This window comes from Lactuca serriola, chromosome 6, assembly GCF_051521515.1.
Source record: "Lactuca serriola cultivar US96UC23 chromosome 6, Lser_US96UC23_V15, whole genome shotgun sequence".
Classification (NCBI taxonomy): domain Eukaryota; kingdom Viridiplantae; phylum Streptophyta; class Magnoliopsida; order Asterales; family Asteraceae; genus Lactuca; species Lactuca serriola.
The window spans coordinates 34,140,779-34,167,229 of record NC_136413.1 but is presented as its reverse complement, the minus strand read 5'-3'; the positions used below and the strand labels follow the sequence as shown (position 1 = coordinate 34,167,229).

At 33.7% G+C, this 26,451-nt stretch overlaps 3 protein-coding genes and 1 long non-coding RNA gene across 4 annotated transcripts; 2 read left to right on the top strand and 2 right to left on the bottom strand.

Moving 5' to 3' along the window:
• Positions 1-8,090: 8,090 nt before the first annotated feature.
• Positions 8,091-10,491, top strand: LOC145058731 (E3 ubiquitin-protein ligase RSL1-like). The gene is made up of 3 exons (XM_079006632.1): positions 8,091-8,907; positions 9,013-9,803; positions 9,890-10,491. Exons 1-3 carry the CDS (start codon positions 8,245-8,247, stop codon positions 9,993-9,995), a joined length of 1,560 nt encoding a protein of 519 aa, XP_078862758.1. The 5' UTR covers positions 8,091-8,244; the 3' UTR covers positions 9,996-10,491.
• Positions 10,492-15,824: 5,333 nt separating this feature from the next.
• Positions 15,825-17,843, bottom strand: LOC145056520 (E3 ubiquitin-protein ligase RSL1-like). The gene is made up of 3 exons (XM_079004211.1): positions 17,089-17,843; positions 16,231-16,988; positions 15,825-16,143 (listed from the first exon to the last, which is right to left on the bottom strand). Exons 1-3 carry the CDS (start codon positions 17,800-17,802, stop codon positions 16,041-16,043), a joined length of 1,575 nt encoding a protein of 524 aa, XP_078860337.1. The 5' UTR covers positions 17,803-17,843; the 3' UTR covers positions 15,825-16,040.
• Positions 17,844-20,771: 2,928 nt separating this feature from the next.
• Positions 20,772-22,856, bottom strand: LOC145057972 (E3 ubiquitin-protein ligase RSL1-like). The gene is made up of 3 exons (XM_079005884.1): positions 22,070-22,856; positions 21,227-21,966; positions 20,772-21,057 (listed from the first exon to the last, which is right to left on the bottom strand). Exons 1-3 carry the CDS (start codon positions 22,799-22,801, stop codon positions 20,934-20,936), a joined length of 1,596 nt encoding a protein of 531 aa, XP_078862010.1. The 5' UTR covers positions 22,802-22,856; the 3' UTR covers positions 20,772-20,933.
• LOC145057973 (uncharacterized) lies at positions 22,697-24,105 on the top strand. Its single transcript, XR_013686212.1, has 2 exons — positions 22,697-22,835; positions 23,675-24,105. It is a non-coding gene; the product is annotated as an uncharacterized LOC145057973 (long non-coding RNA).
• The last annotated feature ends 2,346 nt before the right edge of the window (positions 24,106-26,451 follow it).

Genomic DNA, 26,451 nt, shown 5'->3' with positions numbered 1-26,451 from the left:
TCCTTGGGAGCTTACGTCCGTAAACTCCCTTGGTTAGGGCCGTAAACTCCCATTTGGTCCATTTAAGTGCCTTAAATCCATTCATACCTTTTATATTTGGACCTAGCAAAATTCCACAATTGAGATAAGGCCTTTAAGCATCCTAGAACACCCTCACCATGAGTTTACGGCCGTAAACTCATGGGGAGTTGTCCCAGGGCCGTGAACTCTATATATAGAGTTTACTCTTGAAGAGTAAACTTCATTCCTAAGCCATTCAAGCCCTTAAATGTTACCCGAGACACCCCAAACACTTAACCAAAGTGTTTTCCGCTCTTTAGGGTGCGTATACTTGTTTAATTAGTATTATATATACTAATTGTATGTGAACATATGTTATCATATGTTAAATAGGTCACTAAGTGTGTCCAAGTCTTTACTTGACACCGAGCACCCAACCGGCACCTTCGTCGGATCCACTTACATCAGGTGAGTTCATACCCATGAATGAACCTTTTAAATGTTTTTACATGTTTTATAGGGGGGGAATACAAGTTAAACATGCCAGTTATCATATCAATCACATGTGATTGATAACCCGCATGCACAAAGATTTACCACACTGTAAACTGTTTTACCAAGTAGGATACTATAAATGGTTTTCCAAAAGGTTTTCACTTGTTCAAAACTCTTACTTATACTATTTTATCAAAGTTCATTTTAAACTGGTTTATGAAAAGTTTCCAAAGAATTTCTAAAGGTTTTCAAACTTATTTTACCAAAGAACACCAAGTTGTGATTTTCTCAAGTATAAAGGTTTTCTTCCATGTTTTGATACTCCCTCTTAGATTAAACTCCTACTTGATAACGCTTTCACTTCGTGACGCGTTTATACTTGTTATTGCCTCTATTTCACTTATACTTGTAGTTGCTTATGCCTATTAGACGCTCTTACTTCACTCAATCACTTGTTGTCGCTTCTACTTCGTGATACACTTATATATGGTAACGCTTATACTTCACGATTCGATTATTTCACACTGTACGTTTATACATCACGATTCGGTTATTCCACACTGTACATTTATACATCACGATTCGGTTATACTTCATGATACGTTTCCACTTGTTACACACTCAGACGTAGTTAGATGCATGCCTATGCTTGTATAGGTGCATATAAATAATGATTGAAGGACTTAGGAAGGCTTGTCCGCCCTATTTCCTTTTCTTCGTTGAGATGTGGTCTGGTGGGATCGGATGGCCGTCTGAAGGTCATTTGATTCATTAGTTATATATTATGTATACAAGCATAGACATGTAGGTTTGCGTTAGTCAGTTCAGTTATGAGTCTCTACCACTTGTTCAACACTTATATTGGAAACCCACTACCCACTATTTGGGATGCATCTTCGGGACACGGCCTTCTCCGTCGTCTAGTTGGTAACCAGAGTCTCCTGTAGGGAGAGCGGACATTGTGTGTATAGATCTATATGGGATTGACACCCCCGCACTCTGACTGCTAGCTACAGTCCACGGCCTACCAAGCCAAGGGGTGACAAATGTCACATTTTATAGACGTTTGTAGGGCGTCAGGTACTCTAGTGTCGGTTAGTATGGTTACGAGTATCCTAGGTTACCTTATAATTAATGGCCTTAAGGTAATGGTATTTCACCATCAATTTACATTGTATGCTGGAAACCCACTCTCAGAGTCACACTGTTTTTAGACCTTACTAGCTGTATCTTTCATTTGATATTGTCTGGGGTCTGTATTCTTTGTTTTAGACCTTGCTAGTTGTATCTTTCATTTGATACTGTCTGGGGTCTGTATTCTTTGTTTTTAGACCTTGCTAGCTGTACCTTTCATTTGGTACCGTCTGGGGTCTGTGTCTCCCTTTGTTAGACTGAGTCAGGCGTGTCATTTGTTCGATACTCTCCTGGAGTCTATGATTCCTTTTGCCTTAGTCAGCAGTCTTCACTGCTGAGGCATATGTTATTTTCCCTGATTTCTCTTGCTTTCTTTAAAAACCAAATTTTGTGTTTTGATAATGATAGCGATTAAGGGAAAACTACTTTTTACCACATAACTCCGTCCAGTCTTGGTAGAAGACTGCTTTTATTAAAGAAAATATAGGATTTTCTGGAAAGGACTCTAATTTAATGGATACTCTAAAACTAACACTTTTATTAAAGTTATTTGGATAAAATGATACTAAATACTTATGAACTCACCAGCATTGTAAAAATGCTGATACTCGCTTTTCAAATAACTTGTATTCTCAGGTCAGCATTAGACAGGTACATTCCCGGAGCTGTTGATGAAGATAGCTTAGTACCAAGCTGTACTTATTCTATTACTTGTATTACTTTGGTGCATTGTAATGTAAACCATGTAAAACTATTACTATTAATGCAATGTTTTGTTGTACTTTGATTACTATAATGCATGTGTTGTGATACTTGACATGACATCATCCACCCCAGAACGTTTCCGCCGTTCCGGTTTTTGGGTGTGACAATGTTTAGCTTATATGTTATGTGTTATATGTGCTGGGCTTTGGTCCGATGTCGGGGCAAGCCCGAGGAATGCTTATATGTTTACGTTATGTGTTTATGTTATTTGCTTGTTGATATGTTTTATGTATACCGGACTTCGGTCCGATGCCAGACGGGGTCCGATGTCGGGCAGGGCCTGATGTAGTGGGCTAGGCCTAATGTATGGCATTATGTGATTATGTTTATGGTATGTGGTAGTTTAGGGATACTCACTAAGCTTCGTGCTTACAGTTTTCAGTTTTGGTTTCAGGTACTTCCATTAGCAAGGGGAAGAACTCGAGATGACTGCATGGAACACACCACAACTTTTAGCCTGGGGTGATTTACTCTGATGTTTGACATATGATTTGATATACTGACAATTTTTTATAACATTTATGAGATACATGAATTACGATTTTTATATGATGTATGATTCTTATGGTTTTTATTATGACTTAACAATGAATTTTTTGGATCTTATTTTTGGGATGTTTCACTAAGTCAGTGACATTATGGTTCTAGACTCTTATTAGGACTCAGATATGTGGTTTGAGCTTTTGGACTTAAGCATTAAGAGCTTAATTGAGATTTTTGGCCTAATGGATTAGTACGTTGGGCGTACAAGTCTGTACACACAACGTATAATCCAAATAGCATGTATGCTTAGCGTACAGCTGAGTACGCCCTACGTACTCAGTCAAGTTGGATTTTGTATTTTGGGCTTCAAATTTGGGCTTTCTTTTGGTCTTAGGTGTTTAAGTTCTTAATAGGCCATCTGAGTGCAAGTGTCTTAGGCTAAGAAAATGGTTGGGCTTTAAGGTAATGCCCATGTAAGGGGTTTGAGACCAATTTCGAAAATTGGGCCATAATTGGGCCTTGGTTGATTAATTGGCTTTGGGTATTTTAGATTGTGAGTTTGGGCCTTAGTCTAGGACCAAACTAGGTTAGGGGTAAAATGGTCCTTTTAGCCCAAGTATGGATTTATGATTATGGATTGGAACCCAAATGTTAATTGGGTGTTGTTTTGATATTGATAGTACAGGGATATGTCATCCAACAAACATGGATCATTTATGTAATTCGGCAGTGTTGTAACATCCCAAGTCCAGGTATACTTTGTAACCCTTAATCTTTTAAGCACTTTTCTGTTTTGACCCTTTATAGAGAAAAGGTGGTAAATGAGTACGTAGGGCGTATACGAGTGTACACTCAACGTACTCATATGCGTGCATTTGACGCGGAAGCCACCTATTATGTTGGGCGTACCCTCTGTACACTCAACGTACTCATATGCGTGCATTTGACGCGGAAGCCACCTATTACGTTGGGCGTACCAGAGGGTATGCCGATCATACTAGGACCATAGTGAAAACCCTAATTTGGGGTGAGTCCGTTATATAAAGGATACGATGGCCTCATTCCTGGCCACCATTCTCAGACAACAAACCCTCCTAACCCTAAATCTTCGTTCTTATAGCTTGTGAGTGCATTTGAGAGCTTTTGAGTGAATTCTTGTGTTTTTGAGGTTAAGAAGAAGCTTTAAAGAAGAAGGAGTGAGAGTTCAAGCCCTTGGATCTGAGCATATCTGTGTTGGGAGATTCACATAGAGGTATAAAGCTTCAAGATTTCTCACTCTTATGATTTGTGCATCTTTAGAGAGTATTTTAGGGTTTTGTCCCAAAAGATGGAGACTTAATGAGATATTGAGCTCCAAAAACCATGATCAACCCCCTTTGAGTGTATTTAGTAATGTAATGTCATAAAAATCCAATCTTGAATGTTAGAATCAAACCATGCATGAGATATGAGCTTTATGAGAAAAGAGGATGAGTGTTTTGAGAGTTTGTGACCAAATTAGCCATGCAAAGGCTTAAAGTCACTGACTTTATGGAGTAAGAGCTATTAGGAAGTCCAGATTTGTGATATGAGCCAAGGTCTTAACTGATTAAGACCAAATGAGTGAGAAGAGTGAAACCGGGACTTACGCTGGGCGTAATCCCAATACGCGCAACGTAGGGGTCGAGCATCCCCGATGCATGCATGGCAGTAGAGTACGCCCAACGTAGAGAGCTGGTACGCGCAACGTACTCCCTGCCGTTGACTTTTAGGGTTCGGTCAATTTGTGGACTGTTAAGCCCATGGAGGGGTAAGATGGTCTTTTACCCTTCTGTGAGTTTATAGAAGGGTTAGTCTAGCTTCATGAGGGCCGTTATTAATTAGGGATAATTATCATATGTGTTAGGCGGAGGCTAGACCGGTGATTCGAGTTCGAGGTTATCCGATTCTTTCGAGGTGAGTCTTCTCACTATACATACCTAGAGTGGTAATCTGAGTTGTGTGACCGGAGGGTCTTATGTGTTTATTTGAGTGCTGTGATATCCTGCATTATGTCTATGTGATTTATGTTGTGTATTATTATGAGTTTACCGGGTAGGACTAGAGGGTCCACCCGAGCTATGGGACTGGAGGGTCCTACCGAGACACAGGACCGAAGGGTCCATACCGAGCCGTGAGACTGGAGGGTCCATGCCGAGTTATAGCCATGAGAGGCATGTTATTTGTGTATGTGGTATTTTGGGGAACTCACTAAGCTTTGTGCTTACCGTGTTATGTGTTATGTGTTTCAGGTACTTCTCAGGATCACGGGAAGGCGTCAGCTTGATTATACACACATTAGAGATTGAGTTATGTTTGAGAGGATCCTGGAGTTTTGATATATATACAGTTTTTGGATGTGCGATTTGATGATTTGATATTGTGACACTTTTGTGATTTTATTATTAAGATAAATGTGTTTTAAAATTGAAAATTTTGGTTTGAAAATTTACGTCGTTATAAGTGCGAGGTGAGTTTCCTCACTATGTTTAGCGGGTCGAAGGCACCAATGCTGGCCCATGATTATGCTATGTTAGCATGCTAGTTGTCCGCGTGACTTTTGCATGTGTTATGTACTTGTATGCTTAGCGGGTGGGGCCCGATGTCGGGCAGGGCGCGATGACCATGCTATATGCTATGTATCTTTATGATTGTTGCATGTGTATGCATTTATTTGTTATATGTATTATGTATGTTGGGCGAGGCCCGAACTGTATACCAAGCGGGGCCCGATGTCGGGCGGGGCCCATTATATGTTTATTATGTATGATATGTGATATTTTGGGGAACTCATTAAGCTTTGTGCTTACGGTTTTCAGTTTATGTTTTAGACACTTTAGTTTTCAAATAGAAGAGTTCGGGATAATTGCAGAGCACACACCACATGTTTCCGTATTCTGTGATTTACTCTGATATGATGATGTTTTGATAATTATTGATTACCTTGCTTTAATGGAAATGATATGTATTAATGATTTATTAATCTAAAACGAAAATTTTTATGTCATTATTAGTGGGACGTTTTAGAAAGGTTAGTTGGAATAGATAGTAGTTTACTTGGCTGTAAGTCTATTATGAATAATAAACGACATACTTAGTGCTAGTAATGCCTTACTTGTATATTGAATGTTTGGAAGACACATTAGGGTTATATGGTTGAGAATGTGATGATATAATTAATCGTCTAATTAAATTATATCTTATTGATATGGTTACCCACCAAACTTGTTGTAGTGTACCATTTTGTTGTGTATGTATTTCAGGTTCATGTAGGCTTGTAAAAAGAAATGGACTCAATAGCGCCCAAATTAGATTCTTACACGAGGTTATTATAAGATTCTTTTGATACCTACTTGCACTGATTTATAATACGAATGTACACCAAATTTGTTATGATTCGTGATTTATAAATGGATAATTTTGGGTGTACTTTGTATTAAAAAGTTAGGTGTTACACTATATCCAACGTATGAAGCAACTTATGGGTTTAGAAATCGGTAACACGATGAACTCGATCTGGAGGAATCTAGACAAAACCAATGGATCAAGTAATGTTTCTTGGAAACCACTAGCATCAGAACTGTATTAGGAACTCCTTCACCCCCTTCTGTTATGATCCTCTATATGAAGTAAAGTTAGAGGGAGTGAGAGACAGAGAGGAAGAGGGTGGTGGTTTCAGTTTGTGGAATGGCGGCCAGAGGTGGCCACAAAGGCCATGAAGATGATAGTGAAAGGATAGTATGTGTATCTTGTTTTGACGACCGATCGGAGCCGAATTCGTGTGGTATTTGTAGGAGACATCAAGGGGAACGTGATCACGATGTTTTCTTTAAAATCCGACAATTGGAATTAGGGTTTGCACCATTTTCGTCTTCTCTAAAATCACACATGCAATCTAGAACCGATGTTGTTGTTGTTGTTTTTTGTTTTTTTTTTTTTTTTTTTTTGTTTTTTTTTTTTTTTGTTTTTTTGCTTAACAAGCCTGAATCGATTTCAAATGAGGACGAGGGGTAGACATTTTGAATTGATTTTAAGACTATGGGGAGTGGTAGTTGCTAGGTCGCACCCTTTGCCACATAGGCAGGGAAACACCGCCCCCACCCTATGCGGTTTGGTCGCACCTCTCCCCACATTACTGTGCATATTGATTGGCCATTGGTATGTGACCGTTGGGAATGGTCGAAATTCAATTCTCTCCATCTTTTACTAAATTCACTTCAAAAAATTTGTAAAATGCCTTCTTCCAATAACCCAAACAACCAAAAAACACCCGCTAGAAACACCACACCCGCTAGACCTACGATGGATCAACCGATTTATTCACCTCCTTTTCATTATTATGGTGATATGGTATCATATTTTCCACACCAATTTTCACAACCACAACGACCAACACAACCACAAACACAAAGAGCACCACACACCGATCCATATTTTAATCCATTTGAGTTTTTGTCCCAATCCAAGTTTGTTCAACAAAAACAATCACAACCACAAACACCCATTTCTGATTCTGAACCAGAATTCGTTCAAGAAATTCAACCCACTCGAGCATCTACTAAAAGAAAACAGAAGGTGTCAGCTAAAAATTAGGAAAATGACGAATGTTTAGTATTGGTACAAGCATGGATCGATATCTTTGAAGATGCAAAGATGGGTAAAGACCAAAAACATGACCGTTTTTGGATGCAAGTTAAATATAGATTCTACAAAGGAATGAACCTTTCGAAGTATCGTACAAAAGACCAAATTTACTTAAAATGGGGGAAGATGAACAAGGAAGTCATATTGTTTAACGATTTATATAACAACATGAATGACAATGGATAAACGGTGAAAGCGATGTCGTTATTTTGCAGAAAGCTTTAAAAGTCTACCAAAAAGAAAACAAGAAGCCTTTCAAGTTTGTTGAAGTTTGGAATCCCGTCAAAGACAACACAAAATGACAATTGAACAAAATATTTGACGCTCATATCGAGAGCGGTTCAAAACGGTCAAGAACATCCGAATCTAAACATACTACATCTGATGGTCGTGTTGGTTTCGACCTTAGTTCAAATTACACCACCTTCGAGACTAATGGGAAGGGACAGAACAAAAACAAATGCAAGTACAAAACATCGGATTCAAATGATTTGAAGGATATCGGTGGCGATACGAAGAGTATAAAAGATAGATTTGACAAAATTATGTAATGTTTGCGCATAGGAACAAGAAAAAAATTAAAAAGTTGTAGGACTATTTATGAAAATTTGTCAAAAGATAATAACCATACGGTGATATTTAGGCTGTCATTTCGGTATATCATCTTTTTGAAACTCTATATTTGCAGCCAAAAGCCCACACGCCATGGATGTCGACGACGACAATGAACTTCTGATCCTCCTCTCCGACTCCGACGAACGCGGTTCCGACCTTGATTTGGCCTTCCAACTGCAAATGCAAGAGGCGATCAAAGTCTCTTCATCCTCTAAACCTTCTTCATCGTCGTCTTCCTACTTCCCCCTAAACGAAACTCAAGAGTCCCCTTCCGGCACTGCTCGAAATTCCGTCAAGCGTGAGCGCGAACGTTACTATCGGGAGTTAGTTGGCGCGGAATTGAAGAACATGAATGAGAATCTCAACCGACTGATACACGATCAGCCCTTTGCTCGCCAAATTCTTGACGTTCCCGATGTTGACTTGACGATGACTGGGGATTTCCTTGAGAAGCCGTACGCGTTGTTGCCGTCTTCGAACGAGGAGGTTTTTACGGTTTATTTCAGGGGTTTAGTGTGCGATGAGTCGGTTATTAATGTTAAAATGTCGTTCGCTGGGATTGGGGTTGCGATTTATGATGAGTCCGATTGCTGTGTATTTGAATCGAGGAAATCCTTTTTGGTTGGTGGAACCCAAGGTGAAGATGATGATGTTTTAGAGCTTACAGCTTTGATTGAAGCGCTGAATTCTGCTGTTACTCTTGGGTTAAAACGAGTTGAAATTTCCTGCAACTGCCTTTCGATTTATCATTATGTAAGTCTCCACATTCATGAAATCTGAATCGCTTTTCTCATGTAAGCTTCTATACATCCAATTTTAGGGTTTTTCTTTTTCCATCTTATGTTCGAAAATCTGCAGCTAATCGGTGAACAGAGACCAACAGACAACAAGGTTATGACATTGATCAATCATCTGAACCATATGGAGACAAAATTTGCTTATTGCTGCCCTATTCTCGTGAAGCAAAACAATCTGGCGTTTGCTTATCAACTTGCAAAAGATGCAATTCTTTCTCACGCCACCAAATTAGCAGAAAACGAATCGAGGAAAACATTACTTGAACAATGCACAATCTGTTTTGAATCCACCTACATTGGCCAAATGTTTTCTGTCAACAAATGTCTACACAGATACTGTTTTCCCTGTATGAGAAAGCATGTAGAAGCAAAGTTGCATCAAGGGAAGCTACCCGAATGTCCACATGAAGAATGCAAATCTGAGCTTGAAATTGAAACCTGCAAAAGTTTCTTGAATCCAAAACTATATGATATGATGAGCTCAATGATAAAAGAAGCTTCCATTCCTCCATCAGAGAAAGTTTATTGCCCAGTTTCTAGTTGCTCTGCTTTGATGTCAAAAACCGAGCTCCAACAACAAGCTCCCCCCTCATCTTCTTCTTCTTCTTCTTCTTCTTCTTCTCAAGAATCTGGAAAGAGAAAATGTGTGAAATGTCATCGTCTTTTTTGCATGAATTGCAATGTAGCTTGGCATGATAATATGAGTTGCTGTGATTACATCGAGTCTTTTGAGTATAAATCTGCTAATGAGGCAAAACTGAAGTCGCTTGCATCAAGTAAAAACTGGCGTCAGTGTGTCAAGTGCAAGAATCTGGTTGAATTAGCAGCAGGGTGCTTCCATATTTGTTGCAGGTATATATTATAACCATTTTATTAAATATAATTATTATATTTTCTTGTTTTATATTCATGAAATTAAAAGTAATTAACTATTGCAGATGTGGATATGAGTTTTGCTATACGTGTGGAGCTGAATGGATTGAGAAGAAACCTACATGCACATGTCCAATTTGGGATGAAAGCTATATTATATATGTGGAGTAAATAGGTCACAAAATTGAGGTAATTTGACTCAAATTTTCCTTTTTATGTTCTTTTGGTGTTTTGAAAGCTATAAATGGTATTTTTGTATGGTTATTACAAAAGAGATTTCACCATTTTTAGGGGAAAAGATTTTGCTATTTGTTTGTGGTTTTGGAAAATTTGGAGTTGATAATTAACCATGGTTAAATGAAATATGAATGAACATGGTGGTTACTTATAGCCATTGATTATGGTGAGGTGATATTTAACTTTTTACTAATGTTTTTGATTCATATGCTTAAAAACAAATTGATTTTATAAAAGTCAAATCAATACTAATCAATCTAACAAACTTATAATTTTTGTTATTTTATGTGAGTAGTGTGCATGAAATGATAAAAGATAGTAAGTTCATTACGTTTAGATTTTACGTGAAATTAATGATAGTTTGTTTCATTGAATGGTTAAAAAACATGTAGTATGGATTTGAAGTGTTATTTATTTATTTATTTATTTATTTTTTGCGTTGTAGATGTTTGTCGTTTTGTGATGACTATGAAGTGAATGAAACCAAACTACCTAGTACAAAAAGTGCATGCAGTTAACATTTAACAATATACTATAACATATAAATCAAAGTAGCATTGTTCATAGTCCAAATCCATATTAAAAACATTTAAATGCAAAGAACATAACTTGAAAACACTTTTCAATCATTTCACCCTAGCTTGAGGAAGAAGCTTTCATGTTTATCTTCCCAATTGCATTTTTTCCTCCCAACTTTATTAGAATTTGTCAATTTATTAACAACTGTCTTTTTCAATTTATGGTTTCTATTTTCAATTTATTATTATTTGTGGTAAAGTTCATCCAAGAAATTGTAACACGACAACAGAGACGTCGTAGCCTTGTCTTCCAAAAAGTTATAGAAATTTAAAAAGAACTTCAAAGTCTTGTATTTTCCAATATTCATTTGAATCCACTGAAATGTAATTCGTTATCCTCTAGCTTTAGACAATCTTCAACCTCAAAGATACACCAGTTGTATGAATTCCATTACATACATACCCGAGGCTCTAAAATTTTCATATCCCAAAGCAATGTCGTATAGGTTTTCACATACTTCGTTTTTTTGACCATATAACCTTTTCTTTTCTTTGAAAAAAAAATCTTAAAAAACAAAAGTTCTTAAAATCTAATTCTTTACAAAATGAGCACACAATCACGAAATTTGAAAAAAAAAATTATATATTTATTTATTTATTTATAAAAAATCTAGAAAAAAATTCTCTAAAAATCATAAAAATTTAAGAGTTATACTTCTACTCAATATACTAGTGACTTTGTAAAAAGAATTTTTCCATAAATAAGTTTTTGAAGTATTTATTTTTAATTATAAGAAATATATATATATATATATATATATATATATATATATATATATATATATATATATATATATATATATATATATTGAACATAATATGATCTAGAATGTGATGAATCCAAAACAACTTTTGATTCAACTTGTTTATGATTCTTAATTTGTTATGATCTAAAAATATTTAGATTAAAATATTTTATAATCCTTAACTATATCTTTTATAATTGAAAATATATAATGAATAGGGGTGTAAACAAGCCGAGTCGAGCCGAATATTATCAAGCTCGGCTCGACTAAAATACTCGAGCTCGAAACTCGACTCGAACTCGACTCGAGCCTTGATTTTAAGCTTGAGATCGGGCTCGTGAAATACTCGACAGTCTCAAGCTCGGCTCGGCTCGACTAATATTTTAAAAAAATCAAAATCATTAAATTAAGTAAGAAATATTAAACATTCCACATGTAAATGTCCAAACTACCAAAAAAACCACTATTAATCATCGAATATCAATATAACATCAACTATATATGTCATAAATGAATAATTATAAAGAAATGACATATATCTTATAAATGAACAATTATATGTAAATTACACTAAGCTCGACTAAGCTCGCGAGCCTTACGAGTTGAGTATTTTTGTACTCGAGCTCGGCTCGATTAAGGTCGAGTCGATTTCGAGTATTTTCCGAGTCGGTCTCGAGTTTCTCGCGAGTTGGCTTGTCTCACTTACATCCCTAATAATGATCCATAATTCTTTTTGAATAAAACCTATATTTAATTTAATATGTTATTGATCCAAAATCTTATGATTCAAAAATGATTTAATTTAAAATACTATGATTCAAAACATTTTGATTCAAAATTTTATGAACCAAAAATATTATGATTCTTAATATTCTTCTTATTTAAAATTTTATAATTGTTAAACATTAAAAACTCAAAACCTTATTTGTTTTAAAAAATAAAAAAAATCAAAAAATAACAAAAAAATCAAAAAGTAAAAACAAAAATAAAGAAAAACACTTGCACCTTCAAGTATGTAGTAAGGAAATTAAAAAACGGAAAAATAAAAAATAAAAAAATTAGAGTAAATTACGCAAATGGACCCTATGATTTAAGGTAATTTACGCGTTTGGTCCATAACTTATTTTTTTAACTAGGAAGGTCCCTACTGTTTGTTTTTGTTACGCGTTTAGTCTCTGTCTTACTTAAAAAGACTATATTGCCCTTGATTTTTTAATTTATTTAAATAAATAGACCCTCAACCAGACCCCCCTCACATTACCTAACATATCCCACCATTTTTCCCTATTTAAATAATAGTCTTTATAGGTAAGACAGGGACCAAACGCATAACAAAAAACAAACAATAGGGACCAAACGTGTAACAAAAACAAACTGTAGGGACCTTCCAAGTTAAGACAATAAGTTAGGCACCAAACATATAAATTACCCTAAACCATAGGGACTATTTGTGTAATTTACTCAAAAAATTAAAAACGTCAAAACCGAGCATATATCTATTTTTTTTTAATTTTTTTTAACAAAAAATAGAAAAATAAATGATAATAAATAATAAAACTCACTTCAATGATGTTCCATGGACGTTCACCGCGCATAATTAAATTCTCGAGTCCGTATTAGTTACCACGAACGTTGGTTACATGCCAAAACACCACGTCCAAGTATTTGGGTTTGACGTTTGTGCACTTGACGAAATGGGTGGTGGAGGACTGTCATCGCAGTTCTCACCATTTTATCAGTCCTCACTGAAACTATATATATATATATATATATATATATATATATATATATATATATATATATATATATATATATATATATATATATATAGTCGGGTTCTGGTGAGGACTTTCTTTTCGGTGAGGACACCTTAACAAAATTGAAAAAAAAAATCTTAAAAAATACAAATCATATAATCGAGTGTAGTACTATATCCGAGAGAAAAAAATTTTGAATTTTTTTTGTATCGTTAAAATTAAATCATGGATCATAAAAATTGAATCATGGATCATAACAATGATCCATGCTTCAATTTTAATGATCCAATTTTTTTTCCAATCTTTTTCTCTCCAATATAATACCATGCTCGATTTAATGATTTGTTTTTTTTTTCAAAATTTTTAAGGTGTACTCACGAGTCCTTATCTTAAAAATAGTCATCATCCGATATATATATATATATATATATATATATATATATATATATATATATATATATATATATATATATATATACACACACACACACACACACAGTGTTGTAAAACTCGCCGAGTTGGCCGATTACTCCTCCGAGTACTCCCTGATCGGCCCTTTACTGAACTAAGCAATGTTGTAAAACCATGTCAACTCAGTGATTAATGTGTATAATATACTTGACAATTTATTATTTAACACAAACATATGTGATTATTACTATATATACATCTTAAATTTTCAATAATTAGTCACGAAGTGAGACCATTATGTGTTTTTTCAGTTTTTGTGTATTCACATGTATCTAATTTTGTTATATATTTCAATCAACTTAAGATTTTAACTTATGATTTTGACATATATAAGTTTCCTAAAAATATTTATACATGAATTAACGAATCCGAGTACTCCTGAGTACTCGCTATGCGATAGTCGGCCGAACAAGTACCGAGTAAAACAGCGGCGATAAATAGTTTTTCTGGCGAATAGTTTTCTTACGGGAAAATAATTATTAGATTTTGTTGTTAGTTATTATGTAATAAGAAAAATTACCATTTTTAATTAAAATATTTTTGTTTAGAAATTATATTTATTTGTATGTTTATACATTTAATGTTAATTATTACCTGTATCTAATTTAAGAAATATAAATTAACTTATATTGATGAATTTAATATTTTAAAATTGTTATTTTGCTCAAATTATTTTTTTAACAACATTTCTTAATTCAAGTTTTCAAAATTTTGGTAAGTATTAATGATTTTGTTATGCATAATTGATTTGTACAAAAAGTTTTGTATCTTGTACCTCTTAAAATTCAAGATATGACTAATATGCTTTATATATAGTATAAGATATAAGATATATAGAGTTTGAAACCAAAATTTAAATAAATTTCATTCCTATCTCAAAATAATGACCAAAATAGATTGTTATTATAAATATATTTTAGAACTTCTAGAAGCTTGGAGATTTAAAAATGGGCTATTTTAATAGTCCAAATGTATTCTCCAAATTTAAAAATTTTAGGCAATTCACTAACTATAACCAAGCCATTTTTATATAGTCTATATTCCATTAATAAAGTTGTTCCTCTTAAAACTTAGAGCAAATGGTAATGACATAACGGTTTTTCTTTCTAAAGATTTATTTTTATTTATAAACCTTTGTTTATGTTGCGGACTTAAGGTTGAAAATGAAATATTGCTTTTTAATTCATTTTAGTTCAAAGTAATTAATAAAAGCATAAAAAGTAATATATTTTATAAATATCAAAAAGGTAATATAGATTATTTATATATTGAAAAAATTATATAGTGCGGTTTTTGGTACTTGGTTTTTACAAATGATGTGGTGTGATTTATAATACAAAATCAAATTGTACCGCAAATACTCGGTTTCTGTAAAATAAAAATCATACCATCGATTATTTGTTTGATTTTGTTTTCTTTTTCTTGATTTTTACGGTTTGCGGTTAGCTTTTATTTACCCTATCTCCAACCCAACTACATTTTTGGTGTTAATACTATATTTTCATATAAAAATGATGTAAAACATCTCTAACCCTACTCCATTTTTATAAAAAAAAAAATAATGTTATGATAGTTTTAATATTATATTAATATTAATCTAATAACGAGGTAAACCGGACCCTAATCCTCCAAGGTAATTAAATATTGTCCAAACAATGATAAATGGATTTCATCAATTTTTTTGTTGGATATAAACATATCAAATGAAAAAACGACAATAGTCACCTAAGTCTACAAAATGTGTTAATTGATTGTTTGTAGAAAAAAGTTGATTTAACACATAAGTGTGTTGGGTCAAATAGAGATGGAGAAATTGATAAGAAATTTAGTTGGGTTCGAAAGTATTTATGCTCTTTTACAAGAATGGAGAGGGAGATTTCATACGATTAATGATTCTTTATGGATGAAGCTTATAAAAAGTATAAATGGTCAATGTGGTTGTGCTCTTTTACAATAAATGCTTATAAAATTTTCATATCCAAACATTTAAAACAACTACAATAAATCAATAAGCACTTCAAATAAATAATCTCAAACATCCTGTGAGTATAGAATATATTTGTTTTAAGAACGTCACAAGTAATTCGAATTATCAATATATGATTTACTTCTTTGGACATATTAAAGCTATTATAACAAAAATATTAACATACTTGAAATATATTAATACTTTTTAGTATAAAAACATATTAAATACGTAGACAAATAGCCTTTTGCACCATTTTTTGTTCAAAACATTGGTGATATTGTTGAACATGGTCTTAAAATAACCAATATGTCCAAACCCAAAAAAAAAAAAAAAAAAAAAAAAAAAAAAGCAAAACATTTTTCCATAAAAGTTGTGGGATCTACATCTACTCTGCAACAGTTAAATCCTTTCAGGAGCACCAAAAAGATGATGAAGAAGAAAAAACCTGATTCATCACATCATCGATATATGATGTTCCTCTCATCCCAGATTGGACATCTGCACGTTGCTTTCTTCTGAATCCATTCAGCTCCACACGTATAGCAAAACTCATATCCACATCTGCAATTCCATTATTTCAACTTAAGAATTATGATAATTTAAAGTAGGGAAGGTAATTCCACTTATGTGGAGATCAGAAAATGATACCTGCAATAAATGTGATAGCAACCTTCTGCCAATTCAACCAAATTCCTGCACTTGATACACTGACGCCAAAGTTTCCTTGTAGCAAGTGACTTGAGTTTTGCCTCATTTTCAGGTTGCTTGTAGTTAGAGCAATTAATGTTAAAATGCCAAGGTGCATTGCAATTGATACAAAAGAGGCGAAGACATTTCCCACATCTTCTCATTCCAGCTTCTAGGGCAACACCTGAGAAATTAGCAGCAAGTTCTTGGACCTCTGTTTTAGACATTAAAGCAGAGCAACTAGGAATTGGGCAATAAACTTTCTCTGATGGAGGAATAGAAGCTTCTTTTATCACTGAGCTCATTATATCATATAGTTTCGGTTCCAAGAACTTCTTGCAACTCTCGATTTCAAGCTCAGATTTGCAGCCTTCATGTGGACATTCGGGTAGCTTCCCTTGATGCAACTTTGCTTCTACATGCTTTCTCATACAGGAAAAACAGTATCTGTGCTCACACTTGTTGATAGAAAATATCTGAGCGATGTAGGTGGATTCGAAACAAATTGTACATTCTTCCAGTAATGTCTTCCCAGAATTGTTTTCTACAAATTTGTTGGCCTGAGAAACTATTGCGTCTCTTGCAAGTTGACAAGCAAACTTTACATTGTTTTGAGTCACAAGGAATGGGCTGCAGTGAGCAAATTTTCTCTGAATAAGGTTCAGCTCATCAATCAATGTCACAATCTTGTTGTTTGTTGTGTGCCCTTTACCAGTGAGCTGCATTGCCAAACATAACATCAATTCCATTCAAGGAAAGATGATAAACAGTTTAATAATTTACACAAGCAGTGTTATTGTGGAAAACATAGAGACTTACATGTTGATAAACAGAATTGCTATCGCAGAAGATATGAACTCGTTTTATCCCAAGTGTAACAGCAGCATTCAGCGCTTCAATCAAAGCTTTAAGCTCTACCAGATCACCTTCACCTTCGTTTCCACCAAGCAAATAGGGTTTCCGCAACTCAAATACACAACAATCGCTTGTATCACAAATCGCGACTCCAATCCCAGCAAATGGCATTTTCACATTCATAACCGTCTCATCACTCACCAAACCCTTGACATATACCCTAAAAACCTCCTCATTCGACGACGGCAGCAATCCGTAGGGTTTCTCAATGTAATCTCCAGTTCTTATCCACTCAGCCTCAGGAACGTCAAGTATCTGGCGAGCGAAGACCTGATCGTGTATCAGACGGTTGAGATTCTCCTTCATGTTTCTCGTTTCCGCTTCGACTAACTCCCGGTCGTTGCGTTCGAGCTCAAACTTATCGATTTCTTCCGCGATGAGATGAGCGATGCCGGCAGGAGAGTCTGTGACTTCGCTTAGGAAGAGGAAAGGTTGGTGAGAGGAAGACGAGGAGGAGGAGGAAGAAGGTTGAGAGGCCGAAGAGAGTTTGATCGCCTCTTGCATTTGCAGCTGGAAGGCGAAATCAAGGTCGAAATCAGCGGCAATAGCTGCCGTGAGTTCACGGCGTTGCTCGGAGAGGAGGATCAGAAGTTCAGTGTCGTCGTCGACGTCCTCCATGCTGTGGTGTGGGTTATCGTATTGGCTCCAAAACGAGAGTTTCAAAGAGATGATAATGAAATATCTCTGCTCCTAAAAAATCACCGCCGCCAATTTACGGTTGCATTTCCCTTGTTCAATACATATTTTTACCGTGGATTTCCGGCCCAATGCAAACGGACCGGTCGGCCGAATGTATTTATATTTTATAAACAATATTAATTGAAAATGATTCTATTATTTAGAAACTGATTCATATATAAAAAATATAATACACAAATATATATATATATATATATATATATATATATATATATATATATATATATAGTCGTACAAATGAGTGAATGAAGTATATATTTTATTGTATACTTTTATATATCATCAATTATTATCTATCGAAAAAAACTATGTTATGTACAAATAAGTTTCTCATCTAAATGAAACTACTAAAAATCTACTTGACTAGTTTACATGTTTATGCACTTACCATTTGAATGTAAATTAACCGGATATTGATCAGAGATAGACCTAGCAAAACATGACACAACACGAGAAATCGATACGAATCCAACACGAAATTAGCGGGTTAGGGTCAGAGATTTCAACACGTTTATGTAAACGGGTTGACACGACACTACACGGTAATTAAATAGGTAGAGTTAGTGTCAAGACTTTCAACTTGAATATGGTCCGTTTAATTATGTATTATTTATTATAAATTTCATATTTTTATAAATATATTATATATTATAGACTTATAGTAGGTTAAACTTAAGAATTAGAAGTAATATTCAAAATTTCAAAGTTACTTAATTTTAGTCATCCTCGCCGCCTATCCATTTTCTCCTCAACTTCAACTCTTTTCATTTTCCTTATGAACTTACTATAAATTTTGTCATTCCATCTCATAACTCCAGTGTTTCACTTTTCCTTTTTGCCTCCATAACTCCTACTTTCCAACATTTAAAATATTTCAACTCGACATGACATAACATATTTACAAAGTCTAAACATTAACCCGAAACCCGACACGAAAATAAACGGGTTGACACGGCAAGGCACAATAATTAAATGAGTCGGGTTAGGGTCAAGCCCTTTCAACCCATTTAATGTCTTGACACGAAATGACACGAACCCGACACGACACGACACATTTTCCAGGTCTAATTAGTGGTGGCAATGGTTCGACGTGGATTGGATTCGGGTTCAACCCATTTAATAATTGGGTTGAAATTTTAACTCAACCCAACCTGTTTATTTAAGTGAGTTGATATTTCCAATCCAACCCAACCTTTTAGATAAATGGGTTATCACCGGGTCGACCTGTTTACGTAGTTCCCGACCCAACCTATTAAATAAATTGGTTAAACTTAGGTTAACCCATTTAAAATAAATTATATAATTAAATATTATACCACTTAAACTATAAAACATAAATAAAACTTCATAATTATGACAAAAGCACAATCCAAATTCATAAATACAAATAAATTGTTCAAATAACATTAAAAATGTTTAATTTCACAGTCATTTTCGAGAGTGACCAGTATTATCGACGCTAAAAAAAGATGGAAATTAGGATTGAATTTTATTAAACATAAATAATAATAACGCGACATTATAATTTACAAATTAATACTTTAATTAATACATGATAATATTCAAATAATATTAAATTATATATATATATATATATATATATATATATATATATATATATATATATTATAGTTAAATGGATTAACAGGTTGAAAATGGGTTGATAATTTTTACCTAACTCAACATATTTAATTAAACGTGTTAGACGGGTTGATCCATTTAAATTAAATGAGTTGAAAATCTCAACCCAACCCGCTAATTTTGGATTGGATTCGGGTTGGATCGATTTTTGCCAGCTTTAATATTGATGGGTGTTTGAATTTACATTTAATTGTTTGTTGATAATTGATTTTAATTTTCATTATTTTTTATTTTAGAGAAAGGTAATGAGACGTGAAAAAAATATCAACTTAATCGTTTAGAAAAGTTCATTTAATCAGAAATACGAAATAATTTTAGTTCTTTAAAATAAGAATTAATTTGAATTATATATATATATATATATATATATATATATATATATATATATATATATATAGGTTCAAATGTTTTCATTATCTATTGTGTGCATGTATGATTATTTATGGACCAATGATTTTAGTTATTTTAAGAAAGTAATTAATGCATATTAAATGCTGAAGATGTAATTAATATCCATTATATCTTCAACATGTAATATGCATTAATTACTTTCTTAATAACTAAAATGATTTGTCGAGAATTAATCATACATGCACACAATAGATAGTGAAAAGAAAATAACCTAACCCTATATATATAATGTTAAAAATATGATACTTTATTTTATAAGATTGAAAGTTTTTAAATAAATAATGTTAAAAATGATATAATGTAAATAAGATGATTTAAACTATTTATTATAAAAATATATTACGACTCAACGTATTTATAGTCTTTAATTTATTATGATTTAAAAATGTTATGATATTTGATAGTATTGAATCAAAATTTCATGATTTAAAGAATGTTATGATCTAGATTATGTTATGAGAAATTATAGGGTTAATGTCATTTTTTCTCAAAAAGTGTATGTTTTGTAGTATAGGTGCTTAAATTTGGCATTTACGTTTTTAAAAAAACGGTGTATGAGGAAAATAAAGGGGTGAATCGGTCACCCTTCATACATGGTCTCCTAGTTGGCTTGTTTTTGCCATGTTTGTAAGTCCAAACCTTATTAATTAACATCACAATTGAACTGCTTAATAAAATTCTTAAAAAAAATAATTTCCTCTCAAACCGTTAAGTACGTGCTTGAAACTACGAACGAGAACAACAAATTCTAGGTATAGTTTCGATGCTCTTGTAATTGGGGAAACTATGCTTATCAACTAAAACTACTTCCAAACCTAAAAAAAACCGACAATAACTTATTCAAAATTACTTCTCATATTACTAGGTTAACCTAAAAAAAACGTTACTTAAAAACAAACACACAAAAAGGAAACACAATATCAACATCGACAACCTGTAAATCCAAAAAAAAAAAAAAAGAGGTGAGTTGGATACTTAGATTAGTGGATCCATTATTATTATCGACGTTGCCTCTGTCTATTGGCGTATATAATGTTGCACTCATCCCATAATGGACATTTGCACGTGGGTTTCTTGTTAATCCACTCAGCTCCACACGTGTAGCAAAACTCATGTCCACATCTGCAATAATCACATTTTAATTCAACCACATACAACTAAATATATATATATATATATATATATATATATATATATATATATATATATATATATATATATATATATATATATATATATATATATCTTCAATCTTCATATGTTTTGTATAAGAAGAAAGATAATACAATACCTGCAATAGATATGGTAGCACCCTGTTGTGAGTTCAACCATATTCTTGCACTTGATACACTGACGCCGATGCTTCCTTTTTGCAAGCGACTTCAGTTTTGCCTCATTAGAAGGTTGACTGTAGTCAGAGCAGGTGACTTTCTCATGCCAAGGAACATTGCAATTGATACAGAAAAGACGATGACATTTGATGCATTTTCTCATTCCAGTTTCTCTTCCACCATGTTCTTTGATCTCACTTTTTGACATTAAAGCAGAGCAACAAGAAAATGGGCAATAAACTTTCTCTGATGGAGGAATCGAAGCTTCTTTTATCATTGAGCTCATCATATCATATAGTTTCGGTTCCAAGAACTTCTTGCAACTCTCGAGTTGAAGCTCAGATTTGCAGCCTTCATGTGGACATTCGGGTAGCTTCCCTTGATGTAACTTTGCTTCTACATGCTTTCTCATACAGGAAAAACAGTATTTGTGTAGACATTTGTTGATAGGAAACATTTGGGCGATGTAGGTCTGTTCGAAACAGATTGTACATTGTTCCAGTAATGTCTTCCCAGAAGTGTTTTCTGCAGATTTCTTGGCCTGAGAAAGTATTGCATCTTTTGCAAATTGGAAAGCAAACTTTACGTTGTTTTGAGTCACAAGGAATGGACTGCAGGAAACAAAATTTCTCTGAATGAGGTTCAGCTGATTAATCAATAACGCAATCCTGTTGTCTGATGAACGCCCTTTACCAGTGAGCTTCATTGCCAAATAGCAGAAAGCATAAGCAGTGTGATTGAGACAAGACAAGATGAGATATAGTTCAACAATTCAGATTATAAGCAGTGAAATTCAGACTTACACATTGATAAACCGAATTGCTGTCGCAGAAAACATTAACTCGTTTTAACCCAAGAGTAACAGCAGTATTCAGCGCTTCAATCAAAGCTTTAAGCTCTATCAGATTATCTTCACCTTCGTTTCCACCGAGCAAATAGGGTTTCAGCAACTCAAATACACAACAATCGCTTGTATCACAAATTGCGACTCCTATTCCAGCAAACCGCATTTTGAAATTCATAACCGTTTCATCGCTCACCAAACCCTTGAAATAGATCCTAAAAGCCTCCTCATTTGACGACGGCGACAATCCGTACGGTTTCTGAATATAATCTCCGGTTCTTCTCCACTCATCATCGGGAACTCCTTTAATCTTGCGAGCGAAGATCTGATCGTGTATCAGACGGTTGAGATTCTCCTGCATGTTCCTCTTTTCCGCTTCGACCAACTCCCGATCGCTGCGTTCGCGCTCGAACTTGTCGATTTCTTCAGCGATGAGATGAGCGATGCCGGAAGGGGCTTCTGTGACTTCGTTTAGGAGGAGGAATGGCTGGTGTGAGGAAGACGACGATGAAGAGGGCTGAGAGATTGAAGAGACTATTATCGCCTCTTCCATTTGCAGTTGGAAGGCGAAATCAAGGTCGGAATCGGCCGCGATGGCGTCCGTGAGCTCGCGGCGTTGCTCGGAGAACAGAATGAGAAGTTCATCGTCTTCGACGTCCAAATTTCTCTCCCGGGAAACGGCTGTCGCCATCAGGAGTCCGGAGCTTTTGCAAACGGAACGACAGGTTTGTATTATCTACTTTTGCTTTTTGTACAAACTACAACACTATGATATTCTTTAGACAAAATTACATAAATAATCCTTATACTTTTCCAATTATGTATTTTTCTCATATGTTAGACAAGAGTTTGTTATAGGTAATTAAACGCCAATTGGGATATTTGTTCCAGGTTTTAATTAAGAGAAATGTATTTTTCTCATTTGCTAATTAGCTATGCAAAAAAAAAAAAAAAAAAAGTTTCTTAAATCCAAGCTGTCAAACTATATTGCCATTTTTTTTTTGGAAAAGAGCAAAAAAAAAAGAAAAAAAAATCTATATTGCCATTTTGGCATTTGATCATTTGAAATCATTGAAAATAGAACTTGTTCCTCGTGTGCATTAGTAGTATATATGTTCATGATCTTCTCTTTGCTTTGCTCCTTGTTGACACTTTCTTTTGGTTGTCGTTACATAACTGCCGATGGCTAATGCTTTTTGCTCACAAATTCAACATTTGAAGTCATCAACACATGAATTGAGCATTGAGCAATAAAACATATATTTGGTTCAGATTCAATGAAACACAATTAGAAACATCAAAGTCGACATTCCAAGGCTTTAAACACAAAAATTATAAATAAAAAAAAAAAAAATCATTGTAAGCTCAAGAGTGATTTAAAAGTTAAAATTAAGGGATAAAAATAAGCATTTTAAAGTAATTTAGTGATAAAAAAAATTGAGCATTAAACACTAAGTTTTAAATAGAAGTATTTATTGACTTATTTCACAAATCATTTACTTATTTGTTATTTGTACTTAGCTATATGATGTTATAGGATCATAACTATTATTTGTCTCGTTAGGCTGAAGGGTGTGGGTGCGGTCTCAGACCGCACTTTGTGTCACGTAGACCAAGAACACCGCCCCCAGACCGCGGTCTGGTGCGGTCTTGGCCGCACTGCGGTCCTTAAGTGCCGCGTTTTCTGATTGGTTGAGGGGAAAAAGGGAGGATCGCACGGTTGTTGGGTATTTAATTTTTTTTTTTTTTTGCTTTTTCTTTCTTATATATACATATCCTTAAGTGTCGCGTTTTCCAATGTAATGTTTAGAGGTGCTTCTGAGAAAATGATGAGTTTTGTTAGTGAACTTGAAGCTGTACCTACATCTGTTGTAACTGAAGGACCATTGGAACCAGGTTTGACCAACTCCCGGTTAACAAATGTACCTAAGGATTCTTCAATTCCATTCCAACTTACCACAACTCAAAACCAATTCAATTACCATATCGTGACAACCCTTCCCCCATCCCAATTCCATTCGACTTCACCTTCACCTTCACCGTTGATGAAACAACATTCTTCTTCTGTCCTCGTTTATGCCCTTAAACCACCCATCAATGTACAAAGAAACATTGGAATCCCGTTGCTTCAACCCTTTCCACCTCCCACTCCACCGCCATCACTAACTTCGAATTCCAATTTCGCCATGTTTTATGGACCATTGACCAGGGAAAAAGTTCGACCAAATCAGTGTTGAGAAGCTTGTAGAACACCATGGAGGGGTTTTTATAGAGGAGTGGGTGACAGGGAAGGTTAATGAAGGGTAACCTAAAACCCTAATTATGAATCAGAATTAGAAAAAAAAGGAAATTAGACATTAGGAAGATGATGGATTGTTTTGAAGACGTAGAGGATCTCGTTTATATATGGGTTGATTTCAATCACCCAATCAACACATTTGAGTAGATAAGTGTTGAGAAGTTTGTAGAACACCACCATCTCCATATCTCCTCCCGTAGAACACCACCATCTCACATGTTACCTACCTACAAATCAAATGAGAGGAACTCCATATGGCCTTGATGAACAACGAGAGAAATAAAGGTATATTCTTGTTCATCTTCACAATTTTGGTTACCCACCTGCAAATAAAACGATAGAAAGAGAGGGGGGAGAAGGAGAAACGCATAAGAGAGATTTTAAAGCTTAGGTAACCGGCTAATCAAAGGTTTACCGGTTCAAAGGGACTAAAGTGAGTGTAATAGCCGGTAACCCGTCCTTTTTCATTAATGAAATTTAATTTGGGACTAAATCATAAACTGGGGCAAAACTTTGGGACTTTTTCGCAGATTTCCCTATTTATATTTCTAAAACTAGATTTTGGTTCAAATTTATTCTAAAATTGCTTCTCGGTTCATTCAAATAGTAACTATGATCTTCCTTAGGGTATCCCAAAACACCAATTTTGATACAAAACTTATTAAATCCAACATCAATTTCCACACCAAATTTGGTGTGACGAGCAATATAACACAAAATTTGGTGTTATACTATTCATTAATAACAAATGATGTTGGACTTTTATATGTCATTTTTAGCGATTCAAAAATGATGTTTATACATTTCTAGTTTATCTCAGTTGTTCCAAATTTAAGTATATATATATATATATATATATATAGAGTTAGGATCATATATAACAGTTAATTATTGTGTGAACGTATGACTAAATGTAGACCAATCGTTTTATATATGGATATTATATTAATTTTGGTAACTAAATTAAACATTATCTAAATTAAATACTGATATTTATGGAATTTAATTTAAATTTCAAAGTAAAACCCATTTTTATGGAATTATATAACCAGATCTTTCATTCTCTTTCGTCTTTGTTTGTTCATCCATAGCCTGACTAACTTCGATGATGGCAAAAACAATTTGAGGTTGAAATTGATCCACACTCTACTAAAATTCAAGATATTTAGTTATTATAAATATATTATATTAAATTCTTTTTTGTGTTGATAAACTAGAGAAAAATAAAAGAATGAAGACATCGACAATTGTTAGTGGGTGGTAAAAAGAGATGCTAAGTAAAGTGAGTGAGGACGTGAGTGAGGTCGTCTGTAATTTTTCTAATTGTTATTCTTTAAGAATGATATTTTTTTTATTCTCATATAATAATATAAGAATGTTTACATTATTCTTTAAAAGTTATATTTTTCTATTCTCACATAATAATATAAGAATGTTTCACATTTTTAAGAATGTTTGTTATTCTTTAAAAGTTATATTTTTTCTATTCTCACATAATAATATAAGAACATTTGTTATTTTTAAGAATATTACGATATAATTGTTATTCTTTAAAAATGATATTTTTTCTATTCTTATAGAATAATTTAAGAATGTTGTTATTTTTAAAAAATAATGATATAATTAAACTCGTATCATGTCTTTTGACGTAAAATATGAAAGAATATAAATGTTATTTTTCAATTTTGATTTTTTTTAATTAATGTCTCTTTGTTGCCTAAAATATAGGTACATTTTATTTATCTCTCATAATAAATTGTTATAAATGCCCTTATAATTATTTGTATGTAATTATCAAGTAACCCTAGCCCATCTTATTAACATGTACCTTAAGATCATAACTGTACATTCCTTTTAATCTAATAGTCATAATTTGGTTATACATTCACACAATATTTATGATTTATATTTGATCCTAACCCTATATATATATATATATATATATATATATATATATATATATATATATATATATATATATATATATATATATATATATATATATAATTTATGATCTAATTCGGATATCAAAAGGGTAAAAC